Raw genomic sequence first — 27920 nt, forward strand, 5'->3', positions numbered from 1 at the left:
TACGACAAGACCTACTAAGCATTCAATGCAATGAATGTTGAGTATGTTGTGTGTGTGCTTCTGGCATCAAATTTGGTATTGTGTCTCACAAATAAAAGGGGCGTTAACTGTAGAGGTATCATCCCATCCTTAAAAAAGCCCATATCACATTCAGTCACATCAAATCCTGCCATATCCAGTTCGGCATCGAATTCAGTAGCGAACGCTCACAAATGCAGCAGACTGCCATCACAGCACCTCCTCTCATCGCGAGGGGAGATTCATCTGTCTGTGCTCCGCACCAGGCGATAAAGGAGCCTCGTATGCACCCGGTATAGGCACAGAGTCGTAAACTTGCTCACCGGGTGCCGCTGCAAAGTGGTCATTCTGCACTTCCCTCGGCGCCTCAGCCATGAGTGGCGAATGTTGGTCTTGAGGTGGCGAAGGTGTCCGGTCTCGTGCTTGAGTCGCTACAGGAGAGAAGCCGACCTGTGCCATCTTCGGTGTTGCGCCCGTGATCTTGATCGGTGGCGCTTGAAGTTTGAAGCCTGCTGAAGGCACAGCTGGTGGCGTTGCATCAACATACTGCACGCCCTCTTCGATCTGTGGTCCTTTGTTGTAGTAGTCAGCCGGCGGTCTCCAGCCACCGTCGCGTGCACTCATGGGAGGTGCGAGACCTGGTGTGTTGGGGGCAGATTGGCCACGGAGTTGAGCGAGGTAGAGGTCGCTTCGTGCGCGGTCGCGGGCTGCCATGGACTTTCGGAGCTGTCGCTTCGAGTAGAAGCGGTGGAAGACGATGCCGTACACGATGATCACGATGATTTCGACGACAATTTCGATGATTGCGCAGACCAGACTCCAGTTTTGTAGTCGACAGATGAGCTCGTAGTCGACCTCGTTCTCGAAGAGCGACTTTCGTTCGTTGTTGACGCAGGCCCATCCCCACATGTCCTTGTTGTTACTGTTGTTCTTTGATTGTTGGATTACTGCGGCGCCGACTCCCCACATGACAATGCTGAAGATGAAGAAGGCGACCGCAAATGCCGTGTAGTAGACTGCCATCTTCTCCGCTCGCCGGTGTCCACCTTTCCAGTATGCGTGGAAAATGATGATGCAGGCGAATAGCGAAACACAAGCAATGCCGAGCAGGAGAGCCTGCGGCCAGACCTTCTGGCCTGTGGCCCAGGGTGGGAGGTTGTTCCGTGTCGGTATGGCTTTGGTGGCGTTGAAAATCGTGAAGGTGGTGGCCAACATAGCGATCACGATCAAGGAGCAAGAGAAGTTGACACCTCGTAGCATCAGCTTCGCTATCCGTACTCGTGTCTTGACTTTCTATTGAGATGGTCAGTATCGACATGGTGGATGTACATGATGGGACTTACAAGATCTTTGGCTTGTTCTTTCTCAGTGTAGGCTTCGTGCTTCTCAAGCACTTGCTCCTCTCGGAATGTCGGACTCAGGATAGCGTTCATGTCTCGGGGAGGAGCACCAGGAGTCTTCATGGCACTCTTGAGAGGGGTTTTCGGTATCGTTCGTGCCGTGAGTGGTGGTTGATACTCGTCGTCAGGCATCTCGACAGACTCATGCTTGTTGATGTAGCCGAAGCCAACATCCTGTGGCTGCGCCATGTAGTACTTCGTCGGTGGGTCCTTGAATGGGTTCCTGCCAGTCTTCGAAGGCTCGATGGGCGAGTTGACGGCCGTAGCCTCTGCGAAGCGTGCTGTCCTCGGTGACTTCAGTGACGGAGGCTTGATAGACAGAGTAGACGAACTTCCGTCCGAAGGCGAACGCGCCAGCACGGCGACTTGGACTTCTTTGGTCTGACTATCTGACATGCTGTCAGATACGGCCAGACTAGGAATGGTGTGACGTGAGACGGCCTAAACTGGGTCCTCTATGTAGTAGAAAGAGACAGAGGCCAGCTCTTCGATCGGGATGCGCAGAAGCAGCGATTAGAGAGTGTAGGGTAGCAAATGGGAAAGAGTCCAGCTGGAGGGGAAAGCAGAAGAGGTCTTGAATGGGTATGCTCGACTGAAGAGCAGACTGGCGCTTCGCACGGACACCTGCGATCCAGACTGCCGGGCGCGTGCGGGACGATGGTAGCTTCTCCGTCGAGGGAACTGGTTTGGGGGAGCTCTGTGTGCAGACAGCGCGCGAAAGAGCCAGGCGGGTACTCACCACTTTACAACCGCGTCGCCCAGGATATTCAATGTGTGCTTTGGCGCTGTGATAGGTCGAGCTGGACACACGTCCGCTGGAAATAGACGCTTGGGAGCTCTGCAGATGCCGTCGTGTATGTCGTGTCGAATTGGCGGGGGAAGTCCACCGAGTCGTACTGCCGGGTGACCTAGATCTGCGTGTCTTGGGACATTCTTTGCGTGGCGAGCTGAAAGTAGGACATGTTCCGTAAGACGACGAGGACGAAGTATGAGATGGTGGACAGACTGCGATACAGACCGACACCGAGAGCAGGTCTCTTCACCAAGCTTCCGGCTCGGTCAACCATCTGGCCGCCACCAGTGACCACTGACCACGAGTGGCCATCAAGTCTACGCGCCAGCGACGTGACACACCGCAGAGCACGATTGGTCATGAGCTGTCCGAAGTGCATCGTTCCTGCAGCATTTAACGCTTCGGCTAGCACGCGGGGCACACCGAGCTGATTCCTGCAATGTGATTGGTGAGTCGTTCCAAACCCTGTCCTTCTTCCGGGCGCTTAATCTGAACTTCTTCCTCTCTCCGACCTCACGTGGCCGAGTCCATCATGCAAGCGACCGTGAACATCGAGTACAAGACATTGACACATCTACATGCAACCATAGTGCTTGCTTCCAAGTCGCGACACCCGGTCACGCCAAGGGCTCACCAGGGCATCATCCCCCAGAATGGATTCCGTGGAAGCGTTACCCTAAATGCTGACAATGCACCTGCCGAGCTGCGGCTGGAATCAGATCGCCATCCACCCTACCCATGAGGGTGGACGCCAAGTGCTCGCTGTATGCATCCATATCGGCATACGACAGAGTCGCACCAAGATGAGATTCTGCGTCATGGCGTTTCCAAACTTGGCCCTCGATTGGGGACACAGCTTCATCAGCAACAGCTTCACTTGGGCAGTGCATCTCTTTGCGGAGAGCATGGAATCGTACAGCACTGAAGGCAAGCGTGGCAACAGTGACAGCCTCATCTAATTCAGCCAAGCACGCCTCTTTACTGACTACCAATCGCCACTCAGGTGCGCGATCTTACCAAGTCTTACCAAAAAGGCCAGCCTGAGCACATCACCGAAGCCTTCTCCCCGGAAAGCTGAGCACTGAACTGATCGCCTGCCCAAGGATTTGCAGCAACAGCTCACTCAGAAGATCCTTTCCACCACAATTATTTACTGCGCCATCATTCCATTCGGCATCTTTGCCACTGCCTTCCTGAGACCCGGGCCGGCAAGATCGTCTGGTCGTATGTCAAGGAGAGGGTCCCGATAAAACCTCATGGCGCTTTGTTGCTCTGTAAGCCCGGTAACTCAGGCGCCCTGGCATGCATGGACGCTCAGCATCGAGACTTGTTCAGTCCGAGCGTGATGGAACGCTTCTGACATCGAGTATTGCAAATGCCTTCTCGGCGCTCGTTCATGTCGTGTGTCCAAGATCGTTTGAGTCTCCCAGTCTGCTCATCGTCCATACTACCTATTCCCGCTTATAAACTTGCCGCCCTGCCACCCAAGTCTCCCTCACCCTCACGTTCCTCAGCTCCTCGGTCGGGCTCTTATCAATATCCTGATCAAGCACGATCCAATCTGCGAAAGCGCCATCTTGTATCACACCAGCTTTGCCTTCCAGGAACGCACCTCGTGCAGGATTGACCGTGAAGCCACAAAGTGCTTCCTTAGTCGTCAAAGTCTCCTCGACATGCCAGCCTTCATCCTCTCCATTGCGGCCCAGACCAGTACGCGGTGAGCGGCGATTGACGGCGGCATACATGCCTTCGAACGGGTTCGCTGGCTCGACCGGGAAGTCACTGCCAAGGATTGGCTGTAGATTGATGAGAGATTGCATGCGATATGCTTCCTCCTTCGTGCGTGCCTTACCGATCCTGTCTTCTGCGTAGGCCATGTCGCTGGTTGCATGTGTTGGCTGTATGCTGGGGATGATGCCGAGACTGTGCATCCGAGCTTGGTCGTCCGGGTGGATGATTTGAGCGTGCTCGATTCGGAAGCGTCGAGTCGCTTGGCAGTCTGACACAGAGAGACCTTCTTCTGTACAGACCTCCTTCAAGGCAGATTCCAAGGCATCGATTGTGTATTTGTTTGCGCGATCGCCGATAGCGTGGATGTTGACCTGGTAGTCAGCGGCAGCCCATGACTTTGCCAGTGATGTGAGCGTGCTTGCATTGACGAGGAGCGAGCCTACATCGCCAGGCCGGTCGCTGTATTCCTCAAGCATAGCGCTTCCCCAGCTACCAAGTGCACCATCTGCAAAGAGCTTGACACTTCGAACGGCAAACATATCGTTCGTGGTCGAGATCTTCCTGGCAGCTTCTGGGCAGATAGTATTGCGGACTGCACACTCGAGCATGGCATAGACACGCACCGTCCATTCTTTCGTCTTCGCTTTCTCTTCGTATAGATCCAAGTCTAAGGGGGCAACGCCAGCATCGTGCACACCGACAATGCCGAACGAGTTGAGACTCGACATCGCACTGCCTATCCACTGGGTCTTCTTCTCTTTGCCAGGCTTGGGATACACCGCTTGCACAATGTCCATTGCATTGTCGCAGAACACGCCGAGCCCTGGCTGTCTGACAATCTCACCGCCATCAACATGGTCAGGAAGTGGCTTTGGAAGGAGGTCTAGAACTGCCTGGGAAACCCAGACGCAGTGCACGTCTACACGATCGAGCATGATGTACTTGCCTTTCAGTTGAGAGTCCTGATCAAGATCTAGCGCTGTCGGCATAGATCCGCCGAACGCTGCTTGGTCCCATCCTGTGCCTCGAATCCAGGAAGATGCTGTACCTTCTTCTGGAGACTTTTTGATGTAATCCTTCAGTCTCTCCCGTATCTCGTCGAGGGACTTCGACTGGAAGAGGTCGACGGAGTTCAGCAGCTCTCCGTATTGCAGAATGTGGCCATGCCCATCGATCAGGCCTGGCAGGACATATCCATCTCGAATTCCGGTAGTGATTGTGGTGACTGGCTTTGAGTATACTTGCTTGAATAGTCCAGAAGTGGACACTTTGAAGCAATTGGCTCTTGGCTGGTCGTCCGATAATGTCCTGATGGCTGTGTAGCAGTACTCGGTCACGTACAGATGCACCCAAGCATATTGAATGGCTAGGGCGACAATGAGCGCACTCACGGACCCGAGCGATATTGAGCGAATTGTAGCCATTATGCGATGCCTTCCGATGAGACGCGATGTCAAGCCATGTCGTAATGCAAGGAGATGATGAGAGGAGGCACACTGGCCCGGGGAAGTGTGCATATCGTGTGGGTATTCCTCGGCAAAGCAACGCACAGACCAGTCTACCGTGAAACCTTTCGGCACTCCTTCACGTCTTCAACAAGCACGACTACGTACATGCTACATGTACACGATCACACCATCGGCGTTATGACAGCGCGCCTCCACAGAAACTGACAACAGCCGTCTGAGCTCTTGCGCAGCGAGAGACTCTACGAACAGGCAGATGTCAACGCCTTGTCTTGGTCAAATATTTTTCATGCGATGAGAATGCGGTGGCTGAAATTTCGTACGAATGCAATGGCTTTCTTCGCCCAGTGCCTTACTAGGCGCATATTGTACGTTTCGTCCGAGTGTATGAGACTGCGTTCCTCGATGGCCACGCCGAACCTTTCTCAGACCTTCCGCAACAGCCACAGAGCGGCTTGAACTCCGGAGGAAGATCAGCGGATCGTTGACACCGTTAAGACCAAGCCCATACCTCACGTGGAGAACTTGCCTGCACTGTTTCCGGGACGCACAACAAACTCCGTCTTCCATCGCGCGACCATCAAGACAGCACGACGTTGTATGAGGGAAGTCCCTGGACCTTTCAGAGAACGGCTTTACGCGGGCCATTCGAGGGAGAGAAGTACATTACTTCATTAGGATCGATTGTATCAATGTGTCTTTACCAGAGATCGTCGACAAGTGTACAACCACCAGGTCCCTGTATACAATACCCCTTCCAAACTCATTCACCCCCAGCGCCTGATCTTAGCCTCGCGCCGTTCATGTATTCCACCAACACCTGGCTTGCCAATATGAACACAACGAAATCCTATACCCTCCTCAAGAACATGGGCACATCACTCAAATCCAACCCAAACTGCTCACCCATACCGCACTTTCCGTCCCTCCTCTCCGCACTCGATCTCGTGCCTGCACTGCCGCCAAAGGCTCCATGTCCAAGACCACCGCTGTACCGATCCAGGACGCTCTCAGAACTGCCCTTCTTGCTATTCCTCAAAGACGGTAGATCTGCTCGCTCTTTTGGCAAGCCTAGACTCTCATTTCGAAGATGACCCAACGACTCCGTGCTCGAGAGATACGCCGATCGGCGCGCAACACTCAATGCACGCGATCGCTCTGCTTGAGCAGCATCTGTAGGGCGAAATGCTTTGAAGTGGCCAGACTTGGTACGTTCGTGGCGAAGCTGCCAGCTGACACTGCTGCTTGTCGCCGTGGATTTGGCACTGCCGGCCCAGGAGGCGGTGGAGATGGTTGTAACAGTAGTGGCGCCGGAAGAAGTCGAGAACGCAGTGTCTGAACGTTGGACGTCTGGCTTGGCAGGTCGCTCGTCGTAGGATGGCTGTACGGTGACGAAGGTCGCGCTCGTCATGTTGCCGCCGAAAGCACTGTCTGCCCGGTGCATGTCGGGCTTTGGTGGGGTGTTCTCCTGGTCGTTGACGATAAGGTCGGAGTACTCTTGTGCGTAGTCGTTGGTTGGCGATGAGTCGGTCTTGGCCGCGTTGCCTGCGTTGTGGACATTCTCGGCCGTCAGCGGTGTGATGTAGCGAGACACCACGATTGATGGTGAATCTGAGTCGAACGCAGGGACAGTCTGGGCAAGTTCCGACATGCTCTGTTCGAAAGTGACTGGCTCAGCCATCGCTTCTCGTCGCTCGCGCCATAAAGAAGACTGCTTTTCCCATCCTGGCCAGCCAGGATGTTTCGAGTCGTGAGTTGGCGAAGCGGGAACCGGCTGTTCTTCAGGATGTGGCAACTTGATGCTGCCATCAATGCTCCATCGCGTAGCATGACCAGAAGGCTTCTTTGGCGTAAGCTCCTTGACAGACAAATCAGCCTTCTGCTCGTCAAACTTCCTGTCATAAGAAGCGGTGAGTTTGTCTAGCGCAGCTTGTTTGGCCTCGTTAGCCCTCTGTTCTTTGGGGGAGATTCGCTTCTTCGCAGAGTTCAGCTTCTTGCCATCATTATGATCAATGCTGCTGCGAGCAGATGCTATCGGAGAAGAGCGAGGACTGTTTTTGAGCTTCTTCGCCACCATTTCGTCAGCTTTGGCGACTTTGGCAGCAATATCAGCGGGCAGCTCTGGTAAAGCTGGCACACTGTTGTTGCGCGAGCGTGGAATGTGCAATGGCTGCAAGTATGAAGGCGATTGCGAAGCAATGTTCGTTGCTGGCTTGCCTTCCCACCCTGGAAAACGATCTTCGACCGATGCGTTAGAACCGACGGCGACAGGACTCGAGACCATGACCGCCTCAGTCTGCTTGTGCGGCGTTTCCGGTGCGGCTATGTCCGTAGTGGAGGCATCTCGAGCGATGTCCGGACTCTTCGCAGTATCTGGACTGACTGGCAAACCAGGTCTTGGGCTGCCCTCTGTGATAGTCGCACCGTCAGAGCTGGCTCGATGCATAGAGTAGTATCTCTTATGCTGTCTTCTCGCCGCTGCAGCAGTGCGTGGCGCCTCTGGGGACCCATCAGGTGGGTACGAGGTGAGTGCTCGTGCAACAGATGCATAGTCCGAGTGTGCGGATACGGGCAGATCTCTCTTTCGCGGTACGAATAATTCATTGGCTTGTGATTGATTGGCGTTCGTCAACTCTGCGCTTGGCCGTCTTGAAATTGGCGCACTGATGGTAGGTATGCTAGCAATGCTCTTGCTTCGTCGGCCAAAACTGTTGCCGCGCTTCCTTGAGAACAGTGATGTGCTCTCGTTGAATTCCTCGGCACTTTCGTTTTTTGGCTGACATCCGATGAAGCCGTCCGGGTCTGAAGACTGCTCGTTCGAAGCATCAGACGACTCCGGCTGCACGGCTTGTGAAGCCTTGATGTTCTCCATGGTTTTCTTTCGGTGGTGTCGGACAGAGTCTGGCATGGCTTTCTGGAGCTTCTTGCTCTTCTTGTGGTTAAGAGGCGGTCGCGAGTCATCGGATGACTGGAATGTCGAGCTACGGCTGATGTCCTCGGCAGATGCTGGCCCCTTCTGTACATTGAGTACCGTGAAACTCTTGCTGCGAGAACCTCTCGGCCTGAACAACGAGAGCGGTGATCGCTTGTTACTGTCTTGTGGCGCAGGACTCATAGTAGCCTCGGATTGTGCTTCCGAGGGCCTGTCCACTGGAAGTAAGTCGTCGATCTCGGGCTGAGGCTCATTATGCTTTTGCGTACTGACGTCCTCCGTGGCCACAGAACACTCTGTAGGCTCGATTGATGGCAACCTCGGCTCTCGGGGACATATGGTATCCGATTGTGTCGTTAGAGTGGTGCGCCCACGTTGGCAAGTGCTGATATGGGGTAGCGGTAGTGCAGCCTGTGAGACATCTGAACAGTAGCTGCTTTCTACTTTGCGAATGACTGTGGCCCGGCGTGCGCAAGGAGACTCGGCGTTCGGGTCTACCTCATCGCTGGATCTTGCAATACCGACTTCTGGCTCAGAAGGAAACGTCTGATCCCCACCGGTCAGCTTGCTGAGGGTGTCTGCGTGCGGGTTACGGTCTCCAGAAACACCTTCGTCCTCTTCCTCTTCCTCGTCCTCGTCGCATACAGTGCTCAGGCGAGTGGCGAAATCCAGTAATCCTCGTTTGTCCTCATACGGACTCCGAGTGATCTCGCAGTCGGTTGTGTACTCGCTCGACAAATGTGAAGCGCGGTGGTCCCAGCGCCGTTGAAACCTGGGCGCATCTTCTGTTGATTCCTTCGGGATGTGCTGAAAGCTGCGGCGTTGTAGTGGTGAATCTAGCTGTAGCTCCTTCCGGATGCTGGAGCGCTCGCCAGCGCCGAAGTCGAATGATTGCGCACGAGGCTCGACGACTTGAGGTGCTTCCAAGTCTTTCGTAAAGTCCGGACTTGCGAGCGTTGGAAGTAGCTTGCCACGACTGGGTTTTGCGTTCAAGCCCACCGTGCTGGAAAGTGGTGATATAATATCGAGATTGTCTCTACTGCGAGCAAAATCCAGCTTGGGTAACGTGGGTGGAGCCATTGCACTTTGATTGCCCTCCCCCGGTCTTGCTGCCATCGTCATGCGTTTTCGCCAGTCGGAAGAGACTACTTCATCCTGCGCCTTCCTTGGATTGAGCGAAGCCATGGTCATCCGCTTCCTCAGATGAGATGAATTCTTTTTAGGGGGTGAGACTTCGAGGTCTTCATGGCGTTCGTTGTCTCCCACTTCCATGGCCAGTTTCGAGATGATGCTCGGCTCTGGCGACGCGGCACCGTTCGTGATGCGGAGAGTCCCGGTCTGATAAGCTCCTCCGTGGTAGGAAGTCCGCTCAGGTGGCGTGGACAGTCGTTCCGGCGATGCGGTGCGAAATCGTCGTTTGTCCAAGTCGGGAAACCAGCTGTCCTTGCGGTCCACAGAGGACGATTTGCTTAGAGTAGGATCTGATGGCTTGCGAAGAGGATCTGTGTAGCTACCGCTGCGGGTAGCGAGGCCTGGTGGGATAGAAGATCGTGTCCGGTCTTTCGGTATAGAGGTGTAGGCAAGCTCCTCAATCGGTGGCAGCTGAGGTGCCTGAGTGGGCTTGTCCTCCTTCACCGGCAGCAACGCTCTGTGTAAAGCCACCAACTCCTCCGCTGTGGCGCTCTTCCTCAACTCTTGCAGCAGCTCAACAGCCCTCTCCACGTCTACCCGCTCGATCTTGGACTCAATGGTGTTGACGATGCTGTTGACCGATGCCGTGGATGCCTTTGAATCGAGTGTCTTGTGCAGATATGGAGACGATGCAGTGGTCGTCAAGTTGTGGGAGCCATCGCCTCTTTCTGCCGAATGGTCGCTGTCGTGCCGGAGCAGAAGCTGCCTTTGTCGTGTAACCAATTGCTGATGTGTGAGCTGTTGGATCGATTGTCGATTCGGACTCTTGAGGTTCATATCGTCGAGTTCGTCGGGGTGGCCATTACTTCGCTTCTCCAGACGTGCAGGTCTGTTGCTGCGAAAGCCGATGGAAGGCATTATGTGTATGCGTGTAGTGGGTATCGATCTGTCGGGTGTCAGTCGCACAGCTTTTCGAGACGGTGCCTTGCATATCGTACAACAAATGAATGTGGATTGATTAGGTACGATTAGCCAATATCATTAGACGCTCATCATGGCCGGTACTCAAGCAGCAGATGCAGCTTGTAGAGCAACAGGTAGTGGGAAGAGGTCGCTCTCTGGTCTTCTCCGTCGTCCAGCAGAAGGCCGTCTGCAGCTGTTCGGTGCAAGCAGAGTGGTACGCAGATGTTTGGTTAGCAGGTTTCACATGTATCCGTTGCTCCAAGCCACCAAGAGGGTACATGTGAGAAACAGCTGCGGTTGTAACAGTGGCCGGAAAGCTTATCCACCAGGCAACGGACACCAATGATGCAGTATCTTCTCGTCGTGCTAGATGATTCGTACAAAAGAATGTATGTGTTAGTAGCGAGCAAGAGTGCGTCTCCAAGAACAGCACAAGCACAGTCAATGCGGTCGTAGGCTGCTCTATAACGTGATCGCGGGAGATGAGGGCATCGATGCGGGAAACCGATAAACAGAGCGGAGCCACCAGGATGGGCGTGTTTCAACAACACCGCGACAGCCACCTCCAGTCCCGAACGGGCAATCAACTCTTGCGTGCAGCGTGCTGGACAAGGGTTCTGGAGCGACTGACCACTTGTGAAGCCAGGAAGGAGCCGCGCTGCTGATTGATTTTTCTGCTGTGGGGAAAGTGCTGGGTGGCTGGTGGCTGGTTGGCTGGTAGACGTGCTAGTCTTTCTTTTCCGCGGTGCTCCGCCGCGTGTGCTGCATCTTTACTTCCAACTGCACGGGGCTCTCAACACGATGGCTGCCATCTCCGGCACATGTTCTTCATCACACGCTATCATCACTTCACCCGGCGTCTGCAACGGGCGTCGATGGCGCTGTCGTTGCGCCATTTGATGCGGTTGCCATGACACAAGAAGCCGCAAAGTCTCGCTGTTTCCGCTTCGAGCTGCCGACGCCACACATCATCATGACCGCAAGGGCAAGGGCAAGTGCTACTGAACGACATCTGCGGAGGAAAGTGTGAGCACACACTCAGCACAGCCTAGGATACAACTACAACTCCGACAATTTGATCGCTTTGCATGTTGGTCCACAAACGACACGCTCGGAGTTCAGCCTCAAAACAAGGGCGACGGACCGGACCAGTTAGTAGGATTTGTTGTTGTTGAACAACGTTCAAAACTTAGACAGGGCCTCCGCACCGACTTTGTTGCAGCTCGTGCGTCAGGCATCGTCCCTGCTGCGCCTCTCATCTGCCAACTTCACACAACTTCACAGCAAGAAATGGCCATAACGGCGGTGTGGCGTTCCAACATTATACAGGAACCAAATCTCGTTCTTGCTCATCATCCCAGCGACAAGGCCAGAACATACCGAGCACATGCCCCGATCACAATGCCGCACGGGATAAGTACGAAGGACGTCCTGATCGGTTAATGTACAAAGAATGGCAAAGCCCAATGCGGTCGGCATGGCCTGACGGTCAACATTGGAGGACGGCTGTCTCTTCTCACGATCGGAGACGCGATACCCATTCAAAGTCCTGGCCTCCACAACGATGCCACGACATATCCAGGCTAAGTCTTGAAGTTTCAAGACAACACAACACAAACTCAGCTCTCAATCCAAAGGCGAACATGCGCGCAATCCTAGCGGCCGAACGCGTGTCGCTGCAATGCACGAACGATCAGACCCAACATGATATACTGCTGCGAAAATGTGGCGCAGTCTTCGCACCGCCCCACCTGCTGATCCTTTCGATCGTCTTATACTGTAACTTCTGCCTCACTCTGGAACGTTAGCACCTGCATTTGTAGATGGAGCTTGGCAGCGGCTCGTTTTCTGCAGATTACAGAGCATGAGTCGTGGCATTGGGCTCGATAGGTGAGAGCCTTAGCAGGAAGGCGCGAGTCGTCTTGATGTTCAACCCAAGCGAAGATAGTCGATAAGCCAGTACTAAGCATACAGCAGTGCCCATCGCCACCGCACGTTCGCACTGTCAAAGACACTCTCTATGGCCAAAGCTTCGAGATGTCCATATCGGACAACACTTGCAGCAGGACGGACGAAGTCAGCATGCGATGCATAGAGCTGGCACCCCGAAGTGCTATCCACATCAGGGCACGGTCTTGACAGCAGGTCTTACTACCCGGATCCATCTCCCACGTCTCATTATCGGGGTGCAATGCAGGTTGTACCTCCTACCTCGCGACTTTTCCCGGGGGGATGAGCAAGTTCGTCAACGCTATCCACGTCAAAACTCCCTCACCGAATCGTATCGCGTGCGTAATTTTGGCCACCACTACGGACACTACAGCATCGGCTACATAGTCACATTCTCGAGCCTTATGTCAACACTTTCGCACAAAAAGGTATACCTTACGGATCAGCCGCTTCGTGAAGCAAATCTAGGAGACTTCATCAAGAGTTTATCATTGCTGCATACATCATGTTGTGAAGCCATTCGCCGCCACAAGACGCATTGTCTATCAAGTCTTACGCCATTGATTGTAAACCATATTCGTCGTAATCTCATTCAGGCCGATATCTTGTGCTCGCCACAGCCTACTGCCAGATCAGGCTCTTTCCTCCGCCGCGCTTAGTCGCTCGACCATTGTCGCCGGCCTGGCCAGTCGTTGGCGCTTTGCGCTTGGTCCCGGCGACTGATTTGACTGTTCCGGTCTTCTTATCGATGGCCTTGGCCATGCCCTTCTTCTCGACTGTAGACTTAGGAGGTGCAATGTCCTGGTCATTCGCCTCAGTCTCGATCTCAGTCTCGACTTCGACAGCCTCGGACCCCTTCTCGCCTTCCATTGGACTATCACCGCGGACGTCCTCTGAGTTCTTCTTCTCATTATCGGTCCTCTCCTGGTTCTGAGTCTCCTTGGCCTTCTTCCACCTCCGCAGCCACTCCCCAGCTGACACTGCCTCCATCTCGGTCCTGTCCGTCAGTCCAAGAACACGACTCCTCTCCCCCTCGAGCCTCTAGTCCATGGTATAACCCTCCACGTAAACCTTCTCGCCATACCACACCAGACGCTCCCAGTTCGGCGTTGGGATTCTGAACTTTGGGTGTTCGCACTCGTTGCACTCCCACTTCTCTTCGGTGGTGGGCAGTACCTTTAGCCCGGTGCACTTGAGGTGGAACCATGCGATTAGGCAAGCAGGATTATCACACTCGACCATATCGCCGTGATCCTCGTCGTCCTCGTCGAACGACTCTCGACAGCTGCAATAGGGCATGTCCGGGCAGTACGCGGTCATGTCCTCATTGTCGGTCTCGGCATTCTCCTCATCTGCTCCATCTCCCTCGAAGCTGTCGAGTGCGCTGTCGGCTTGGCTTGGATCGTGGGAAGGCTCGAGGGAGGAGGTGTTCTTCTTGGCGCTGCTGCTAGTCTTCTTCACAGTTGCCGACATTCTGCTGGTAGAGTAGGTTGTTGATATTGATTGTTGCAGGTTGTCGGGCTTTTGGTTAATGTGGAAGTGTTAAGAGGGGGTGGTGGTGGTAGTCACTGAGGTATGGTGTGTGCCTGTTGTTAGTGTTGGAAGAATCGTTGCGTGGCGGGAGAGGTTTTAAAGGGGGACCGCAATCGCAAGGCAGCGCGTTGTGTGTTAGGTGTGGTCACAGCGTGGATGTAAACATTGCTCCTGCATCTCGAAGATTCACTCAAGCACTGAAGTCATGTGATGAGGTGAATAAACGGTCATGGGAGCGCAGCGGTAGTGTACGCCGTTCCCTCGCCCCGGCATAATGCCATTCTCGACAGTCTTGGAGATGGTCAGGACGCAGAGTGCAAATGGTGCCCTAACGACCTCTAACACCATGTCTAAACACAATCAATGGTTGTGGGTCCTCCTGTTGTCGCACGCATGAGTTGTCTGACCATCAAGTCCAGGTATGTAGATGAGTATGTAGGATCTTGTGTTGTGAGAGAAGGCAATGGCTGAAAATATATACTGGGGAAAGTAGATGTGTAACGAAGGATAGGAAGGCAAGACGTAGCGGCCAGGAGGCAAACGCTATACCCACGACGAGACTGTACATCTTATAGCTGAGACTACCTGTAACGACCTAGGCTGCATCTGCAGGTCTTAGAATTGAACTTCGCGGAACAATTATCGCTTTGTTCTTATTTGTTAGATATATTCGATCAATGTCTTGCATATACGTCGCGATCGACCTAGCCTTCGGAAGCCAGAGAGGACGAATGGTTACTTGAAGCATTTAAAGCATGCGCCTGACCAATAAGCTGTGTTAGGGGGCTTATCTCATTAGATACTCGTGGGATCTTCCTTGTTATTGGCTGCTCACTGCTGCATAGTCGTTGCAAAGGGAGCACGTAGGTCCTGCTTCTATCTCTAGGGCAACCTTCGTATCGAAATTGACTAAGCACATGCTCACGGCCGTTCGAGTAGACTAAGATCGATTCGCAGCAGACTACCGTCGACCCGAGCTCCACTTTTGCGTCGCATCCAGTGTATGGCTGCACTGCGCCATCGCAACCCGTTCTTCCATCCTTAGTCATATCTCTCATTTGCCCTCTCGAAGCACCTTTTTCTCTTCTGTGGTCCTGTCGGCCTCTTGACCAGCCTTCAGTGAAGCCTCGAATGCTGCCAAGCCGCCCTCTGGAACCATCGCTTTGCTTTGGGATTGCACCAGAGCACTTGCAGCATCCAGCTCCTTCTGACTTCTATCATCGCTTGGATCCGGGACCTTCTTGTAGGTTGGAGAGGCGATCTTTTCCGGCATCCTCTTGGAGTGCACAGCACCACCCTCCTTGTTGGTCGGCTTCGAAATCGAGACTAGAGTCTTGGCCGCGTCGATATCGTCGTTGGTCTGGATCTTGTCGCTCATGGTGGGCGACGGTGCGATAAGCTTGGATACTTCTGGTGGAGTGGTAGTGATGGTGCGCTTTGCAAACCGCTGGTCGAGATGACTGAGTGTTGTTGCCGGTGGTGGTAGCTGTGCTCGTTGTCAGTGCTGAAGAAGGGCACGAGTTGAGGTTCTTAAGACCCAAAGATTGCCACTTACACTCACTACGAACTTGTGTCGTGGGTCACATTGACGTGAAAGTCAGAGCAGACCCTGTTCGTTGACCGTCGCAACATTCACTGAGGCATGTGATCGAGGCGCATGGGCAGCCTCTGGGTCCAGAGCGCTTCAGACACCAACAAAAAGCTCCGAACCATCATACTACGTACTATCAGTGCCATAGATTTCGAATTATACGCGGAGCATGCGCATGCAGCGAGTATGCTCAGCATCGTGCTTGAGTATAGCCATGGCCTTTCAATTTCGCTGCCAGGATCATGGTGTGAATATAGAGCGCAAGGTGTTGATGTTACGAAGGGCAGGTAAAGGAAAGGCTTAGTTGTGGAGAGCTAGAACAAACGGCGACGATATCGACTTGTCAATAATATATGCGACGTTCGCCAATACATCTATGTAACGTGCTACAAACAACGTGAAAACCCCCTCGCTTTGTTCTTCCCTTGTGCATTAAGCGTCTGCATTGTCTTGTATCTGCATCCCACGCCTCAGCGACAAACAACGGAGATACGCATCAGTTAGCCGAGAACATCACTACACGGGTAGACTTCCAGCAAAGTTGAGTGTGAGACGCAGCGCTGTCTGTGGTATGATCTCAGGATTGCCATCAAGTCAGATTCACGCGAGATGGCGGGCTCTATCAGGCTTTCATACTGCCGTTGGACCGATCTACTCCCATACAAGAACTCTCACATGAAACAGAACGACATCAACCACTTTTACCAAGCCCCTCATCCTTATCCCAGCACCACTGATACGTATTCTCGTCCACCACAGAGCACAGTCGGTCCCATGCACAATTGTTCTACTCAGTGTCAGCACAGTTCCCGTGCCCCTGAATCTGATCAACTCAATCCAAGACTATACTCACTATAGCACCACCATTCACACCCTTGCATTGATGATGATCGCCGGCGGGATTACCCAAGAGATCCTCATACTCAGCTAAGAAGTACTTGAGGGAGTGTCCGGTCTCGCAGGCCTGCTTCGTCACATCGTCGCGCTGGAGCTTCGAGTCGAATGTTGTTAGTCTGACAGCGTGAATGGATGGAGGAGGATGGATGTACGTTGTCGCTTTTGTGGTGGCATTTGCAGCTGCTGTAGAGCGCGCATGATGTGACCAGAGAAACCAGTGGAGCGGTAGTAGTGAGGTAAGGGAGGAGCATCTTTGGACGTCGCTTGACAGAAGAGGAGGAAGTCAAGGTGGACCTGCAACCTCCTATAAAGCATAGTCAATGGTCGCTGCGTCCTCTCCATGGTGGCACTATCGTCGCTGTGCTGATGACTCTACTTGATGTCGCGCATTGTTACCTCTTTAGCACAAGGCTGTCGAACGATTGAGGAAGAACTTCGGTCAAGGCACCAGCGAGGCTCCGTGATCTTGGGAGCAGTGCCCAGAGGTAGCGAAAGGCCTTGAGTGATTGAGAACTCTCCCTGCTGAGGTTGTTGTGGGTGCTGATGAAGAGTTGACTTCAAGCCCTCCTCCACATCAGGAGTTTTCTTTTTGCACTTTTGTCGACTGTGGATTCGACTTTGTTGTCTGTGTGGGAGGTGTTCGAAATGGGTGGTATGGCGGCGTTGTCTTTTTGCTCGGCTGGCGGACTTTTGCCACCAGAGTGAGCTCTCTGGGCATTGCCAGATTGAGATGTTCTTCTGGTGCGAAGGGAATCACCAGTCTCCTTGCAGTATGTTGCGCGAAAGTTGCACCGGCTCCGCACCTCGAGCACCTCCGGCTTTCTCTTCATGTCTTGCAGGATCATCACCTGCGACAATCATAAGCTATCACATCCTCGCAGACCTGGTGTCACCATCCACGCTACCTTCGTCCAGTTTTGAGATGAAGCCAAGAACTCGTTTCACCATGTCCTGCACCACCTCCTCAGGGTTGCCATTGTAATTGTGACTTGCACCAGCCACGACACCACCATTCTTGTCATCCACACTACCACCACTGGCTTTTACAATATCTATCCACGTCTGCACAAGCTTTTGCTTGTCCACCTTTGACGGCACGCTCTCGTCACTTCCACTATACAGGATGAGCAGTGGCGAGCTTGCAGGCAGCTTGCCGAAGGTGGCCTTGAATCTCTCTGGTGGCAAGTCACTCGAGAAGTAATCGTCCGCACCACTGTGATCAGGCCCAGGCGAGCTCACATCCACCCACCTCTTCGCGGTGACAGCCAGCCTTCCAAAGATCGGCTTCGTCCATTTGTTCGGCATAGCATCCTTGTCCTGTCCCTCTCTGATCATCTTCAGCGCCAACTGATCCGCCTCATGTTTATGTGCCTGCGGCAGCTCATCCTCCAAGGCCTCACGATCACTCACAGGCGCTTGCAGAATCACGCCATCAACCCTCGGCCTCTTCTCCGCGTTCTTGCCCACAGAGTACTCCATGCAATCCTGACAGCCCGTGCTATGACCCATGATCACAATCTTCCCGCCCGGTCGCTTCTTCTTGATGTAGGCTATGATCTTGGCCATGTCTTCGGCGTCTGTGCCGATTGACTTGACGCCCCAAGCCATGCCTGCTGAGCCGAGGGAGCAAGTTATGAGAGACCAGGCCTGCGGGAGAGCTTCCGCGAGGGTGAAGGGGTAGGCCACGGAGCCAAGGGTGTCGAACATGCCGCCGATCCATACTAAGGTGTTGATGTTGGCTGAGCGGACGAGGGGTTTGGTGGGCTCGAAGGCGCAGAGGTTGGTGGGGATGATGTGGAGGGCTCCGTCCATGTCTTCCACCGCACTCACCACTCACTCGTCGTCTTTCTGTCACCATGACCAACATGTCCGACGATACTGTCGCGAGCGTGGTCGTCAGATGATGCATCTGGTCGCTAGAACCGAGGAGGACTACGAGACTCGCCACCGCGATCGCTTGTGGGCGGCCGCGATGAATCCTTCGAAAGGCCTACTGGCCCTACTTCTCAGGCGATTCGCGTTTAGACCCCTAGAACCTACCTTCGAGCGACATAGTTCTGGCCGCGAAAGCTCGCAGTCACCTATCGATTTCGTCCACGGACAACACAGATGTAGCCCTTCACAAACTGCAAAAGATGCTCCTTCGGCTGAATCGGCTCATAGAGGCTGTGGCACCATCGCCCTGCTCACCGTAGGTTTCGAGGCCACCGGTCATCTGACCGCCAGGGCGAGGCGGACTTTTCAGCCTCACAGAAGCACCTTGTGCACAACCACAGTCTTGCACAGCGTCATGTCAAACAACCGCGAATCAATCCACGCCTCATCACTGATAACTTTGCTGGCATACGAGATCGCTTTCACTCTGGCAAGTGTCGACGTCCACATCAGCAGCTCAGCCATCGACTCGAGCCATAAACGAGAATGCGAGCATTGCAGGGCGTGCTTGGCACCATCGCATGGAACGAACATCGCCCTTTGTGAAAGACGGCCGCACCGACACACTGGCGCCCTGGCAAGAGCTCATGGTATTGATCGACTTGGCGGTGACCGGCAGTCCACGAGGCTGTGTGATGCCAGCACGCTCGTTGGCTCAACATGCAATGCTACCCTGCTAGCTGTCTGTTGTAGGAGGAATAGTGCGGAGATGAAATTGATTCGACCATCTGGACGGAGTTGTCGACTCATGATCCGTGAACAGTGATTTCGGGTGAGTGATTCGCACATTCGTACTGTAGGCGGTGCTGCAGAAATGCTGTTGCCTCGCTAAGGGCCAAGGGCAAGTATAAGTACAGCACATTGCCCGTGGCCGTTGAAGTATCCTTCAAGATCAACACACTAGCACCGCCATCATGATCGCAACAGTCTCTTTCGCATTTGCTCTCGCCATGCGCTCTGCGATGGGTCAGCCCGCCACAGATGACCTCTACAGCAAGTGGCAACCTGCCGACCCACATGATTGTATGAGCACTGAAGTCCATTGCACAACTCTCACTAACACATCCCAGCCCGCGGTCCATGCCCCATGCTCAACACCTTCGCAAACCACGGCCTCTTCCCTCGCGACGGCCTGCACATCACCCGCCAAGATCTCCACCACGCCATGGGTGACGGCCTAGGTTTCGTCGAGGAAGTCATCAACCTCACTTTCGACCAAGCCCTGTTAACTAACCCTCAGCCAAACGCAACCTGGTTCGACCTCTGGCATATTGGTCGTCCAGATACGCTCGAACACGATGCAAGCCTGAGCCGTCAGGATGCATACTTTGGAAATGCGTCGACGTTTCATCAGGCGACTTTTGAGCAGACGACAAGTTACTGGAAAGGGGATACGCTGGATCCGTTGATGTTGACGAACTCGAGAATTGCGAGGCAGTTGCAGAGTCGGGTGGATAATCCGACGTATACGTTTACGGAGAGGACGGCGGAGATTAGGTACGTTCGTCTGACTTCTGAGGCTAGCTGCGTGTCTGCTAACACTTTTCTTCAGCACCGGAGAAACGACATCCTTTGTGATTGTTCTCGGCGATTGGGAGACTATGACTGCTCCTAGGAACTATGTTGAGTACTTTTTTGGTATATATCACTTCCCACGCGTTCGCAGATTCATGCTGACGAGTGCTCAGAGAACGAACGCCTGCCTACCGAGCTTGGTTGGACAAAACCCGCGGAGCCGATCACCAGAGAAGTCATCCATCGTTTTGGGGAGGTCTTTACAGACGCGCAGAACTTCATCACAGATGCGGGGGGTATGGCTACTGCTGTTGCTCCTGGGCAGGCTGAGAAGAGGGATGTGCATGCTATGTATTGAAGTGGAGCTTTCGTCGGTCTGGAGCCGAAGCACTCCTTTTATTGAGCTCAAGGAGACGATTTCCGGGCCGGGAATGGTTCGTGAGTTGCTTCCAAATCATAGAGCAGCCAGGTAGGGGCAAGCATCGCCAGCACTTCCTGCTTCTCTATGGCCGCGGCGGAGGTGATCTTCATAACGCTCGAGATGATCATGCCGCGCACGATGAGGACTCAACGTGAGTGCCCACTCGCGGCTGTGTTTACTTGCAATGAAGTGAAGCGCGGCGAAGGTGACCAGAATGAGCTGTCCTCTGTGAGTCTCTCTGTGGGTCTTTCGCCGTCGACCGAGGCCGCCAACGATCTCTCATTCTACACTGCCTCCGCTCTTCCTACTACTCCCAAAAGACCCTCTCCCCTTCATCCTCTCCGCGTCAGCCGCCTTCTTCGCTTGATATCTCTCCGTCAACTTCCTATCAGCACTAACCCTGCTCCTGTTCGCCGCCACAAGACTCTCCTTCCCCAACTCTACCAAATCATCCTCAGCCTTCGCCTCCCTCCACTTTCCCCTCCTCACCCCCTTCGTTCCGATTTCCAGCAACGGCCACGTTGCCTCCTTCGTCCACCAGATCGGTTGCCACATCTGGTAACCTTGGATCGTCATGTAGAAGATGTTGTCCTGTTGGAACGCTTCGACGATTTCTCCGAGTGTGACACCAGAGCCTCTCGCCACAATGAATTTCTCGTCCATTTCGCCTTTGTTCCATTTACTCACCACGCAGCACCTGACTGGCGGCTGAGATATCAACATTTTCCTCCAACTTGCATCTTCCCTCCCGCCAATGGTCTTATTGTAATACTTCCTCAACGAAGTATCCGTCCTCGAAACCAACGGATGCTCGAAAATCTCAGCAGATCTCCCCACACGTCCAAACCAGCTCGTTCCCTTCTCGTTGGGTGTATAGACAAGCGCTTTATCCATCATCGGCCGGAAGAAAAGAGCTTTCTGAATCTTGTCGGTATCGCGCACGACGTTGCGCCACAGGCGGCAGACACGTTGTGTGGATGTGAGGATCTCGTGCATGGGGAGGTGTGTGAAAATTTTGCCGAGGATGGTGGCGTTATGGAGCATGGCGTAGCAGGTTAGCGACATTTGTGGTTGGGACTCTAGGCGCATGTTGGAGGGGCGTTTTGTTGGGTAGCAGCTGCGGTGCCTTTGACGGAGTGAGGGTGTCGAAGTCATTGTGGTGATATTGGTTGGTGTCGCGGATGTTGTGTTTGCTGATGGCGAACTGGCGGTCGTGAAGGTTGTGATCAAGGAGTGTTTGTGGTAAGACGTGGTGTCTGATCCATGTGATGTATCAGCAACGTGAGGTAGTGACGACCGTGTGAGCTATGTATTGTGGGAGTGCTATTGTCAAGTTGACGCACTCGTAACTTTCTACATCCTATAGCTGAAGCTCGAGTAACTCTCCCGTCTTCTCCTCCCACACTTCATGTTCGGGTAGTTCAGTAACACGACTCCATTCGTGCACTTCTCGCAGTCTCTCGCGGCTCAGCCGCATCTCCGCCTTCAATGTCTTGAGCTGCTTGGGGCTTTCGTACGCCTTCCATGCTGACCATCCGCATAATCTGTGAATGGCACCGCCTTCGGCAAACCCACCCGTCTTCAGCCCTTGTGACTCTAGTTCATCATACGCCCAGATCGCATTGTCGTTGATGTGCCAGAACACTCGGGAAAGTCCAGGTTGAGTGATCAGCAATTTGCGCCAAGATGCTTCTGGGCGCGCAAATGCCTCGGGCCATGGCTCCTCGATGCTCAATAGAGGCATGAAAGGATTTTCAATGATCGGTCGGGAGGTGCCCAACTGCTCATCTTCTGCCCACGAATGGGGCTGTTGCGTGCTTAGAACGGGGAATCTGCTAGTTCTGACCAGCCAGGGCCGAATATTCGAGATCGAATCCAAGAATAGATGCTCACTGATCGCTCGGGTAGTGGTCACGATGATGTGCCACTGGCGGCATACTTGCTGAGCTCTGCAAATGAGGTCTGATTGATCGAGCTGCAGAAAGATCTCCTCAGCCAATTCTGGGATGCCGAAGAGTCGCGAGCATGCTGAGGTCGTGTTCTACCAATGTTAGCAGAGTCAAACAGATGGCGACAGGCTTTCACTCGCAGGTGGACTACGAGCTGGTAACCTCGCGGTGTCACTTTTAGAATCTCTGTCCGTCTTTCGTCGTGGCGGGCGTTTGACGATGACTTCTGGTAGTTCTGGCCACTGTCGATAGCAGTCCCGATGATAAAGCTCCCACGCCACGAGCCCCATTGCTGATGATTGTTTGATGACTTGTTTGTGGTGTTCGTTGTCGTTGTGGTTATGCTATTGATGCTCAAGCGGCAGGGTAAGAAGTTAAGCGAGGTTGGCACCGGCTGCGAACGGCACAGTCCGGTCGTGGTTGCCGTAAAGGGGCCAATGTGGACCATGATGACACAGAAGATTACCTACCGCGACTCAATTGCATTGACAGTAATATATGAGTGAGAAGTTGCCTTCTGACCTCGACATTTGGCCAGACTGAGCAATCGAATGCGGCGTAGTAGGCGAGCCACGGCTTACGCTTCGGTATGTTTGATCTCATAGCAACAGGTAATTTGCTAGCTGGAGCAGACCTGAAGTAATGGCATCAATGATGGGGAATGAAAGAAAGCAGGAGGTGAAGTCAGAAAACAGCTTTCACATGGCACATTTGACCCCTGTCAAGCACGTCCCCGCGTGGCTGACGACAAGCTTTCGACCTTGACGTCCGGGGCTCTGCCTTCTCGACCGGAAACATCTCACGCGACAAACACTGCCATCTACCGCGACATCGACCATGGCCACACTCCTTTGGACACGCACAAGCTGCCTACGCGCAGTCAACACCCCCGGGAAAGGCCTTTTCGCGCCCGCGCTCTTCACAGCGACTTTCACGACAGCCACACAAGTATCTAAACAGCCACGATTCACACCCAATGCATCGCCCTCACAGTTGCCGACGCACCAGCTTCCCTCAACGCGAATAGGACTCCGCTGTGCGTCAACATCTCCAGCCACGGACTCTGAGGCGTCAGTACCAGAGCACATCCTTACCTGGAATCGCTTCTTCGATCTGCGCAAGAAGCGCCGATGGATCAACCTGGGTTGCTCCGGCATTACAGCATTCACAGCAATCAGCCTGGTCACACCTATCCTCGCAGCCCAAGACTTGGATTCCTGGGGTGCGCAAATATCAGGACTGGATCCGATCATTGTACTGGGGATTTCAACAGCTGCGGTCGCGGCAGGAGGATGGTTGTGCGGGCCCAGCTTTGGTAGCGCAATGTTCAGCATGTGGGCCGCGAGGAGGGGCTGGAACAAATTGATTGCTGAGGTGAGCGAGATGTGTTTGATGGAAAGGAGGAGATGGCGGGAAGTGCTGACAATGTAATAAACAGAAAGAGAAAAGCTTCTATGCGCGAATCAAGCGTTATCGAGCAGACCCCTCGGCATCGAGCCCGCAGAACCCGATTCCTGATTACTACGGCGAAAAGATCTCGAGCGTGAAGGACTACAGGAGATGGTTGAAAGATCAGAAAGCTTTCAACTTGAAGAAGGACAAGGCGATGCTATGAACAGCGCAAAAGGATATGCTTGGCGGGACTGAAGCGTGAAAGCATTGAAAACGGCTTAAAGGATATGCGCGGCGTTGGGGTGGAGGACAAGGGACAAATCATGTGTGCATAGTGTAAAACGAGGTAGGAGGCATAACGCGCTATCGCAGTATGATAGAGCTTGCAGTTGCCATGTACAAGATGATCTCTCCTCCGCATTACTTTGGCTGCGGGGAGTTCGACGAAGGTCTCAGGCGGCAAGCGGGTCGAAAAACGGTGGGCCTAGTAACACGACACACAACCTTCACAGCAGCTTCACTCTCTGCGAAGCAACTCATGCTGATGGTCGCAACACTGTCCGACATACTACAACACACTCGACAATCACCAAGCTTTCGCAGGAATATGTCGGCCACACTGAACGCGGTATGTACCACCCGCCTTCGCGTTGAACACATGCTGATGAGACGCAGGTCAAGCCATCGGCGGCGGAGAAAGCGTTCGCCATCTTTGAGCTCACCGAGCAGATCTTCCTCGAACTACCGATGCGCGATCTTCTGGTCACTGCCCAGCGTCTGAACAAGCAGTCCGCCGCCATCACCAAGTCGTCCAAAAAACTTCAGCAAGCGCTCTTCTTCCAGCCCGTCACCGATCATGTGCTCGACTTTGACAGCAACATCATTGACTGGAGGCTACCTGACCCGCTCATCTATCGGCACCCGCTTTGTCGGCCATCAAAAGCCAAGTCGCGCTACAAGAAGGCAGCTGAGTACTCGAACGCGTCTTGGCGCCGCCAGCTGCTTACACAGCCACCGCTAACCAGCGTCGAGTACTTCATCTGCTCCATCAGGCCGCTGCTACACGCTGTAGCAAAGAATGCGTCGGGTGTGAGACTGGCGGACGTTCGACTATCACGTCCAGGGACGACAGGCGAAGAAAAATACATGTTGGGCGCATTGTGGCAGTATCTCGACAATACTGCTGCATCGTATGCGCAGATCGCGGCAGTGAAGTCGAAGGTATACAATGGGCCGTGGAAGGCGATAACACCGACACCAGGAAATTAGAATATCGCACGGTACGAGCAGGAAGCGAGATAGCCGTAGGCTCCAGATAGGGCACGGCCGCGCGAAGCAGGGCTTTCAGCTCAGTCAGCGCAACATCGTTGTAACATCAGGTCAATCGCGGTCTACAAACAATGATGTACGATTCCGAAAGCGCCGCTACAGTGCTTTTTGCTCGACGTGTACGCTTTCGGCCCCAGATCAAATCCGCAGACCCGTGGAGATGCGAGGATCACATGAACTCTACTTGAGACCAGCCAGCCACACTGAGCAGCTTGGCTCCGCGCCAACCTAGAAGCCTACCTCTCTTGCTGGCGACGGGGGTTGACATTGTCATACATCACTAAACGTCCCGAGTATCAGGTTTTCGCTTACACCTCATGCCTCCCGCGGGTTCCATCAGATGTAGATAAGTCGTCACGACCTATGAATTAGCTCATCGACATTCAGCTGTGGCATTGGGTTACCATCTAGTTACTCCATAAGCAGGCTGCTCGACGAGATGATGACCTCACGAAAGACAGTGAGCGCAGTCCTGAACCACTATGACCCCATCAACGGACCCAAATATATGAACCTAAGCGCCGCTGAAGTCCACTCCTACAAATGGACTCCTGTCCCAGTCGAAATCACAGATATACGAAGCTGCGACGAAGACTTCACGCTCGATAAGAACGGCTTCCAACTCGTGGAGCATAAAGTCGACCTGTCAGCATGCGCAGACGACGCAAGCATTAGAGAGAAACTCTATCCTCAACTCGAGGAGATGCTTAAAAGAGTGTACGCCATCGAGTTCCCTCTTCAGACACGTCCCTGAAGCTGACAAAAAGGGCCCAGCACAGGGGCAACACACGCCAAAGCCAGCGCTCACATGGTCCGCGAGTCCACCATCGCAGATCTCAAAGCAAGGGCTGAGAGAGCCGATAGTCCATTGGAAGTCTTGCCTCCCGGCCCAGCAACGAATGTGCACGTTGATAAGCCGCATCCCTTTCCATTACACTCGCATTCATGACTGAGCTTCGCAGACCAATCCTGGGATGGTGCCCACACGTACTTCAAATCCGAGTACAGCGAGGGCTACGACCGTCTATCGAAGACTCGCTGGTCGATTGTAAACGTCTGGTGCCCTCTCATCACATCCCTAACACCACACCAAGCGACAACCTCGTCCTCGGCGACTGGCGCACCGTGCATCCCTCCCAACTGTACGCCGTTCCCATTCACTTCCCTACCGCAGACGCAAAGTACAACACTCCAGAGCGCCTGGGCTCATTGCCCCCTAACCGCCAAGTCGAGACCTGGAGGATCGCGCCGAGAGAAGATGGGGAGAAGAATGACTGGCACCATGCGAGCAGCATGACACCAGACGAGGTCCTGTGGGTCAAGTGTTTTGACACGAAAGTTGATGGAAGGGCGCGATTGAGTCCGCATGGGGCGATTCAGTGTGGTGAGGACTTCGGGGACGCGAGGAGGAGTTGTGAGGTTAGGTGTGTGGTTTGCTGGGAGGACCAGGAGGCGGAGTAGGATCGGTGAGGAAGGCGAGGCGGTGTGGATGTATGTTTGTGTGTGTTGCCGGTCTATCTGTTTCGTGCAAAAAGAATGAGAACTGCCGGTCAGTATGCTCACCACAGGACTCGAACCCATCGCCCTCCTCTCCTCCCTCCTCATCAACGTTGACCCACCAAAATGGCAAAAGAAGACCTATCCAACCTGATATTACCGCTTTTGGTGACATCAGATTCAGATAGGTTCAAGAAACAGGGCACATTGAAGGACTGAACAACCTAATCTCCTATGCTTTTGGCGGGAGATTTACTCGCTATGGTCTTATTTGCGCAGAGCGTTCACTGCGGGTTGTCTTGCCTGTTTGCTTGATTGGTAAGCATAAATTGAAAATGGTATATATAGCGTGCCGCGGGAGCGGCCGAGGCGCATGTGAAGGTCTGAAAATTTCAGATTTGATGGCTGTTAGGGCTTCAGGTGGGATTGAGGTTTACTTGGTGCTGCTTCACGCTATCTCTCAATGCTGAGGAAGCGATCGAGCATGGCGTTGAAGGTGCGTGGGTCTTGTAGAAAGCTGTATGATAGTCAGCGATGTGGTCAAGCATGTGAAGGAAGAATCTCACGCAAAATGCGAGACGCCCGGCAGTATGACCAATGACGAGCCCCATATCCAGTCGAGCATGGTCCTCGGCACGTCTCTGTTGACAGCCTCTTCACTATCCCCATCCACAATCCACACCAGCGGCGCATTGGGCTCCTCGAACACGCTTGGAATCTTCCCAAACGCCGTTCCATTCCACGCCGGCTCGGAGTTCCACATCTCCAGCAAGCGGCCACTCATCTCGTCAAAAGTCCCAGTACTTGGCGAAAGCCTTCCGAAATCTTCCTGCACCCAGGCCATGTATGTCTTCCAAGTCGGTGCATCGTTCTGCCAAACACAAAGTTGTCAGCTAAATTAAACATGCGCGTGGCAATGTCGCGGTAGGTCACGTGAAGTGAAGTGAGGCGCACGTATGTCAAACGACTATCCCTTCAACCCCTCCAGTACTCACCACAGTCACATTAATATTCCCCGGCTGATAACTCCCCCCAAACGCAAAAACCCTCTCCTCCCTCTCACTAAATTCATGGCCAAATCAAAGCCAACAATAGCCCCATCACTCCACCCCACAACCTCGACCTTCTCAACTTCCAAATGATCCATCAAACCTACCACATCCAAAGTCATAGCATCGTACGTGATAGGCTTCGTTGTGTCATCGGAAGAGCGGCCTTGGGCTCGAGAATCGATCGTGATGAGAGTGTGACCTGAGTCCTGAAGGTGCAGGATTTGGTGCGCCCAGTATTCGCTGTTGGCGAAGCCGCCGTGGAGGAAAAGGAGAGGGGGTTGGTTCTTGGCTTGGGTGGATGATAAGGGAGCGCCGAAGGTGGCGTACCAGAGGTCGATACCGTTTATGGGGATGGTTCCGTTGAAGTTGGCAGGTGGGAGAGGTGGGAGAGACGGCATTGTTTGCCATGGTGGGGTGTAGAGTGG

The 27920-nt window shown here is 53.7% G+C and overlaps 14 protein-coding genes across 14 annotated transcripts; 4 read left to right on the forward strand and 10 right to left on the reverse strand.

The window, feature by feature from the left end:
* Positions 1–243: 243 nt before the first annotated feature.
* Positions 244–1814, reverse strand: CLAFUR5_04999 (uncharacterized protein; the record flags this gene model as incomplete). Its single annotated transcript, XM_047904147.1, has 2 exons — positions 244–1311; positions 1362–1814. The coding sequence occupies 2 exons, from the start codon at positions 1812–1814 to the stop codon at positions 244–246; spliced, it is 1521 nt and encodes a 506-aa protein (XP_047760843.1).
* A 1848-nt stretch (positions 1815–3662) lies between these two features.
* Positions 3663–5366, reverse strand: CLAFUR5_05000 (uncharacterized protein; the record flags this gene model as incomplete). The annotated part of the gene is made up of 1 exon (XM_047904148.1): positions 3663–5366. The coding sequence occupies one exon, from the start codon at positions 5364–5366 to the stop codon at positions 3663–3665; it is 1704 nt and encodes a 567-aa protein (XP_047760071.1).
* An 892-nt stretch (positions 5367–6258) lies between these two features.
* CLAFUR5_05001 (uncharacterized protein) lies at positions 6259–10389 on the reverse strand (the record flags this gene model as incomplete). The annotated part of the gene is made up of 1 exon (XM_047904149.1): positions 6259–10389. The coding sequence occupies one exon, from the start codon at positions 10387–10389 to the stop codon at positions 6259–6261; it is 4131 nt and encodes a 1376-aa protein (XP_047760070.1).
* A 2616-nt stretch (positions 10390–13005) lies between these two features.
* CLAFUR5_05002 (uncharacterized protein) lies at positions 13006–13374 on the reverse strand (the record flags this gene model as incomplete). The annotated part of the gene is made up of 1 exon (XM_047904150.1): positions 13006–13374. The coding sequence occupies one exon, from the start codon at positions 13372–13374 to the stop codon at positions 13006–13008; it is 369 nt and encodes a 122-aa protein (XP_047760073.1).
* A 51-nt stretch (positions 13375–13425) lies between these two features.
* Positions 13426–13857, reverse strand: CLAFUR5_05003 (uncharacterized protein; the record flags this gene model as incomplete). The annotated part of the gene is made up of 1 exon (XM_047904151.1): positions 13426–13857. The coding sequence occupies one exon, from the start codon at positions 13855–13857 to the stop codon at positions 13426–13428; it is 432 nt and encodes a 143-aa protein (XP_047760072.1).
* Positions 13858–14971: 1114 nt separating this feature from the next.
* On the reverse strand, positions 14972–15295 carry CLAFUR5_05004 (uncharacterized protein; the record flags this gene model as incomplete). The annotated part of the gene is made up of 1 exon (XM_047904152.1): positions 14972–15295. One exon carries the CDS (start codon positions 15293–15295, stop codon positions 14972–14974), a length of 324 nt encoding a protein of 107 aa, XP_047760067.1.
* Positions 15296–17158: 1863 nt separating this feature from the next.
* On the reverse strand, positions 17159–18217 carry CLAFUR5_05005 (Fusarinine C esterase sidJ; the record flags this gene model as incomplete). Its single annotated transcript, XM_047904153.1, has 2 exons — positions 17159–17253; positions 17311–18217. The coding sequence occupies 2 exons, from the start codon at positions 18215–18217 to the stop codon at positions 17159–17161; spliced, it is 1002 nt and encodes a 333-aa protein (XP_047760066.1).
* A 1037-nt stretch (positions 18218–19254) lies between these two features.
* Positions 19255–20213, forward strand: CLAFUR5_05006 (Putative sterigmatocystin biosynthesis peroxidase stcC; the record flags this gene model as incomplete). The annotated part of the gene is made up of 4 exons (XM_047904154.1): positions 19255–19363; positions 19411–19837; positions 19893–19978; positions 20029–20213. The coding sequence occupies 4 exons, from the start codon at positions 19255–19257 to the stop codon at positions 20211–20213; spliced, it is 807 nt and encodes a 268-aa protein (XP_047760069.1).
* Positions 20214–20555: 342 nt separating this feature from the next.
* Positions 20556–21365, reverse strand: CLAFUR5_05007 (uncharacterized protein; the record flags this gene model as incomplete). Its single annotated transcript, XM_047904155.1, has 1 exon — positions 20556–21365. The coding sequence occupies one exon, from the start codon at positions 21363–21365 to the stop codon at positions 20556–20558; it is 810 nt and encodes a 269-aa protein (XP_047760068.1).
* Positions 21366–21636: 271 nt separating this feature from the next.
* On the reverse strand, positions 21637–22673 carry CLAFUR5_05008 (uncharacterized protein; the record flags this gene model as incomplete). The annotated part of the gene is made up of 2 exons (XM_047904156.1): positions 21637–22317; positions 22362–22673. The coding sequence occupies 2 exons, from the start codon at positions 22671–22673 to the stop codon at positions 21637–21639; spliced, it is 993 nt and encodes a 330-aa protein (XP_047760065.1).
* A 389-nt stretch (positions 22674–23062) lies between these two features.
* Positions 23063–23840, forward strand: CLAFUR5_05009 (Presequence translocated-associated motor subunit pam17, mitochondrial; the record flags this gene model as incomplete). Its single annotated transcript, XM_047904157.1, has 2 exons — positions 23063–23599; positions 23664–23840. 2 exons carry the CDS (start codon positions 23063–23065, stop codon positions 23838–23840), a joined length of 714 nt encoding a protein of 237 aa, XP_047760064.1.
* A 150-nt stretch (positions 23841–23990) lies between these two features.
* Positions 23991–24886, forward strand: CLAFUR5_05010 (uncharacterized protein; the record flags this gene model as incomplete). The annotated part of the gene is made up of 2 exons (XM_047904158.1): positions 23991–24245; positions 24293–24886. The coding sequence occupies 2 exons, from the start codon at positions 23991–23993 to the stop codon at positions 24884–24886; spliced, it is 849 nt and encodes a 282-aa protein (XP_047760840.1).
* A 499-nt stretch (positions 24887–25385) lies between these two features.
* CLAFUR5_05011 (Oxidoreductase) lies at positions 25386–25895 on the forward strand (the record flags this gene model as incomplete). The annotated part of the gene is made up of 2 exons (XM_047904159.1): positions 25386–25663; positions 25721–25895. 2 exons carry the CDS (start codon positions 25386–25388, stop codon positions 25893–25895), a joined length of 453 nt encoding a protein of 150 aa, XP_047760841.1.
* A 1001-nt stretch (positions 25896–26896) lies between these two features.
* Positions 26897–27893, reverse strand: CLAFUR5_05012 (uncharacterized protein; the record flags this gene model as incomplete). The annotated part of the gene is made up of 3 exons (XM_047904160.1): positions 26897–26960; positions 27010–27314; positions 27600–27893. The coding sequence occupies 3 exons, from the start codon at positions 27891–27893 to the stop codon at positions 26897–26899; spliced, it is 663 nt and encodes a 220-aa protein (XP_047760838.1).
* Positions 27894–27920: the final 27 nt, after the last annotated feature.

This window comes from Fulvia fulva, chromosome 4 (assembly GCF_020509005.1).
Source record: "Fulvia fulva chromosome 4, complete sequence".
Classification (NCBI taxonomy): domain Eukaryota; kingdom Fungi; phylum Ascomycota; class Dothideomycetes; order Mycosphaerellales; family Mycosphaerellaceae; genus Fulvia; species Fulvia fulva.